At 31.9% G+C, this 5,532-nt stretch overlaps 1 protein-coding gene across 1 annotated transcript; it reads right to left on the bottom strand.

Moving 5' to 3' along the window:
- Positions 1 to 2,908: 2,908 nt before the first annotated feature.
- Positions 2,909 to 4,342, bottom strand: LOC134728022 (uncharacterized). The gene has a single exon (XM_063592421.1). The coding sequence runs from the start codon at positions 4,340 to 4,342 to the stop codon at positions 2,909 to 2,911; it is 1,434 nt and encodes a 477-aa protein (XP_063448491.1).
- Positions 4,343 to 5,532: the final 1,190 nt, after the last annotated feature.

Genomic DNA, 5,532 nt, shown 5'->3' with positions numbered 1-5,532 from the left:
GTGTAAAGCATAGCAAAATCAAAAGTCTTAATATTACTGCAAATTGAAGAGATTGTGATCTAAGATAAGATTACACTACGGTAAAGAGCAAATGCAGTATTTTTTTCAGAAAACCAAAAATAGGGGACAAATGATCCAAAGTTAACCAATAAAAAATAAACACGCTTCGAATTTATACTGGTCACATTGCAATGTATCATTATGTATTTGAAACTAGATGCTTTGTTTGGCACATAGTACGGTAAAGTGTATGTGTGGTTGCCTTGAAAAGGTTCGATTTATTTTTTTTAAAGGTAGGATTTTTTTTTTTTATTTTTAATCAAAACTGAGCCAATGACAAACTATATATGTAGTTATGGAAGTTGCTTATGTTTCAAGAAAGATAACTTTAGCAACTTTATAAACCAAACCGCTATTTGTAAATCGTTATATGATACTCCTTGACTTGATTAATGAGGTCGTAATCACATAATCTATAAAAACAGAGATCCACTCACATAAAAATGGCTGCTAGATTAAGCTACGATTATATCCATCCCAGAGAAGTCTACGTAGCGTATCACAATATCGAAATTTGATTACAATGACGGAAATCATTGTTAAATTACATTGTGTGTTGGTGTATTTAAAAAAAATGTATATGATTTAGAAGAAATAATTCAGTCAAAAAAGGTAATGTTTCTTGTATATCAAAAACTCATAAAATAGAGCAGACTGATAATTTTGTACACAGATGCGAAAAAGGCTAATCTAACACGAAACCAAAACAACGAATATTACAAAACGTTGTTCTTATTATGACGAAGGCAATCTATAAGTAAAACGCTTAAATCATAGAATAAAAAAGCATGCATTGAATACTAGTAATGCATATCAATCCCTTCCACATAAAAAAACCATTGTTACTATCATAGACGTGATTTCCTAAAAAATATTACAAATATCACATATCCAGCTGTGATGCATCGAGGTGAGAAAAAAGTTTTTGAGTTGAGTATAATATAACGATCGTTTGATGATATTTTGAAATACAATTGGCCAACTGAATTTTTGGTAAAACATCTGGGTTAATCTCAATGACACAATAAGTCAACAACAAATACAGTTGGCCAAATGATTTTTTGTTAATCCATCTGCGTTAATCTCAATTAGATAATAAGTCAACAACAAATACAATTGGCCAAATGATTTTTTGTTAATCCATCTGCGTTAATCTCAATTAGATAATAAGTCAACGACAAATACAGTTTAAAGACAACTGGAGGCCGCATACCTATATTCAAAAAGAGACCACAGCAAAATACATAAAATATCAAGATATAAATCGTCCTCACTTTTTAACAGTTGTGAAAAATAATACAAGATCTCCCATCAACACCAAATGTTCGATCATTAAAAGATGTTCTCAAAATTATAAACATTAAAGATATGACATAAAAAGAAATTTACTGGTGAGATTTGTAGCTTGTATTTACTGAAAGGTTTCTAACGTATCCTGGCTCTTTTGATTGGTACCTTTTTTTATGTTTTTAAAATTTATTAGTAAAGCAAAGCGTGAAAGCCAACATTCAATTTCACGACTTTCCAATACTGAAAACAGCAATGCAATATTTTTTATCTATTAAGTTTGTACCCAACACTTTGACTAAAATTAATTTAGCTCGTATAATTTTCATAAAATTTTGATAAAATGTTGATCATGTTAAAGTTCTATATGAAAGTTTGAAAAAAAATAAAATCAAAAAACTTGAACCAATCACTTTCTTGGGAATAATGGATAAATATATAGCAGTTTGACATTTTGATCATTGAGAACCTTAATATTTCCCTAACACTATAAAGTGTGTAGAACGTTTGGCTGATTTTACAGAATTATCTCCCTGCAGTCTTAGGTACTACCTGAAAGAGGAATATTGTATAATTATTCACCTTATCGTGTTGATTTTACACTTTTTATTTATACTCAATGATCGCAAATTGCAGCCGTTACAGTTCACGAAGAAACTATCAACAACATATATCCTATATGAATCTGGGGATGGGGGTGGGGGTGGGGTATACAGTTCGGGGAAAGACAAACAAAACATTAATCCTATATTTATATAAAAAAAAAAGCCTACAAACAAATAAAACGAAAAACTTCGAATGAACTAAGCAGATTTGGAATGTAAAAACTAAATAATTAGTCACCACTACATTTCATTTTTAGTCATTGGTGTTATTGTATACCATATCTCTTTTTAATGTTTATTATCATATAACTAATTTTCTTGCGGCTAAATGAAGGCATAGTTCGTTCATTTTCACTTACAACCGAATGTTTGGAGCTTTTAATGTAAGATTCAGAAATTTTACTTGATGAAAGTTTAATAAAAGAATCATTATCAAAACATTGGTTCTAAAACTGAACGCAAACTCGAGTGAAATTAAAGTTGCTCGTGTACCATGGGGGACACATTTCCAACGCAATGTATGGTATGACAATCCTCATTATTATGGTATATTATAAAAACGAATGAATGTAATTACATTAATAAGTTGGAGAGATAATTCCTATTTAATTTTTTTCACAAATATTTACTTTAAGACTGAGCATGATTGCTATATTAATCTTACATAATAGCAACAAAACAAACATTCCAAACGCCTGCATATTTCTTTATATATTCGAAAATAACAAACAGCCTCTACCATCTATGTACTAAGAAAAGGCACGAAACCTTTACAGGAAAAATAGCAATTCGGCAAAAATGTGTCCGTGGCGAATATGTGCCACCTACTCTATGTTGTGTTAGTTCCCTAATTTACCATGTACAAAAATTCTATTTTTACATTTGTCATTTCAGGGACTTTTATAGCTGGCTATGCGGTATAGGTTTTCAATGTTCATGTTGTTTTACATGTATATTTATTTGCATTTGAATACAGATACGGACTCGTGACGGTTATTAATAATAAATAATTTTGTGAAGTCATTGTTAAAACACATTCCATACGGACGGTTAATGTCATTGTCTTGGTTCAGCATTTCTTCATAATTCTCTCCATCTGATGACATTCTCTGTATGATGCTGGTCCCAAAATCACCAAAATAAATGTTCCTTTGTCGATCAAGTGTTAAACCTGCTACTCCTGAAACATCCTTACTGTATAATAATGTTCCATCTAATTTGATACAAAGGAGTTTGTCATGATATCTTACAAACAACTGATCTTGTAAATCATTGTATACCATGAAGAAAATACAATTAGATCCTTGTTCAATCGTTTTTAGAAGTGTCCCATTGGTGTCTAATGTTTTGATAATACCTCCTTGACCACCAACGTAAATTCTGTCACGTCCAGCAGCAATACCGAAACATAAAAATCCAACATTAACTGTGTCGCCCTTTGTCATCTTTGTAGTGTTTATAAATTGTATAGACTTTTCGTTATGTAGGGTAATAACAGCTCTGTCCGTACCAGGTATCACAGCAACACAATGAGGTGCGGAGGAAAATGTTATCTCTGTCTCATAATCTTTACAGTCTCTGTAAACATAGAGTTTGGTATCGGATGATGCTGCATTAGTAATGAGCAGCTTATTATCGTTTGTCACTGTTACATCTTGAAGAGCATATGTTTCGCCAATTTTAAGCTTTAATCCTGTATTCTTCTCAAACCCAATTATGTATTTCATTGGTTCTGCCTTTATCTGGGCGTGTTGACATTTCCTTGGTTTGTATTGAACTTGACATTGTTGAACATACTCTGACAGTGACCCGAAAGACTTAAGCTTAACATCTTTCTTTTCGTCAAAGGTTATATCGAATTCTTGTGAATCGGATACTATCTGCTGAATCTTGACCTCAGGGCTATGAATATTTGTTACTTGTTGGCGTAGGAATATAAAGAGCTGATTCTTAGATCCATGATCACTCAAAAAATCCATCTCGTTTTTATTTTCTATGACATTGACCAAAACTTGCGATATTTCTTGCTTTTGTTTGTTGATTTCGATTTCATGTTTTCGTTGGAGAGATGACAAAGTGGTTGTTAATTCACGCTCCAAATCGTCAATTTGTTTCAAAAATTTGGATTTCACTGCTCGGATCTGCTTAGTTATTGTTGATTTGGATTTCTCTATTGATTGTAAGTTTGACTGTCTGTTATTGTCTAAAGCATTCAATGTTGTAATAAGATGCGTCATGTCTTCCATAACATCGTTAAACAGTGCAGACTTTCTAACATCATTCGAGGCAAGTTCCAACGGGAGTACGTTCTGACAAAGCCTGTGTTTATCAGAAATACAGGCTCTACAGCATACGATCTCATGATCTGTGCAGTAATAATCCAATATCATTTCTGAATGGACATTGCAGTTTTTCTTCGCGGACATAAGGATATTGGATCCAATGGACGACAGGTCGATAACATGGTGAGATTTGAGAGCTTTAAATCTGCAATGTGATTCTGCACAGTCTGTACAAAGTCTTTCTTCACAGTCTGAGCAATATTTTGTTGCTGTTAATGACTTATTAGCTTCAGAGCAAGGATCACAGAAACTAGCTGATGCCATAGTAAACCTTCTGAAATAAAGGATTAGTGTGGTTTGATTATACTCCCAATCATAATATTTGTCTACATATTCTTTTTTAAGCCAGTTTCCATGATGAGTAAGATTAGCAGTAAAAGGTTAATAAATCTTGCTTGCGATCTTGTGATATGACTTAAACTACCACAGCTGAACCATTCATGTTCGATACTGTACAATAAACAAATCGTCTTGATAAACTTAAGTAAACGTTGGAAATTCTGATTATGTTTTAATAATACTCATTACTATAATAATTTGATCCTTTTTAAAGGAGTAGGTCCGATAAGGACCGATTTTGGCCTCAAATTTCAAATTCATCTAACGAAAGTTTTTGGACACTTTTTAAACACTTAAGTGTCTATTTCAACGGATTCAATTAGTTTCTGTGAAAGATTTTAACTGATTAAGTCATTAAAAACGCTCTGATTCAAGCTTAAATATGAATAATCTATCAAATATGTCAAAAAACGTCACTTTTCAGATGGTTTTTCTTAAAAATGAAAGTTGCCATGCCGTGTTCATCCTCAACCTTTATATATGTTTTGTATTATCATCAAATACAACTTACATTTCAATGTTATGAATGAACACGAATGCAGCCACTTTCATTTTAGACGGATACCGTCCAAAAATTAACCAAAATGCTAAAATTTTGAAGATTTCAGTAATTTACCATGACTTATTGATGCTAGAACGGGATACTTTTGCATTGTATTGTAAAAAAACGGCTCATATTTATGTAACAGAAGCATTTTACTTTCCAAAATATAGCTTAAAGATTACATTTTCACAATTTTTTAAAACTGCTATATTTTGGGGCCAAAAAGAGGTCTTACTGAACCTACTCCTTTAATATTATCATAACGAGTACACATTTGAAACATCATTAAAAAAAACATTGCCTCAATCGGATCGTGCAAAATGTTATTTGTATATTACATCATGTATTATGATAT

Source organism: Mytilus trossulus, chromosome 8 (assembly GCF_036588685.1).
Source record: "Mytilus trossulus isolate FHL-02 chromosome 8, PNRI_Mtr1.1.1.hap1, whole genome shotgun sequence".
Classification (NCBI taxonomy): Eukaryota; Metazoa; Mollusca; class Bivalvia; order Mytilida; family Mytilidae; genus Mytilus; species Mytilus trossulus.
This window is presented reverse-complemented; position numbering and strand designations above follow the sequence as displayed.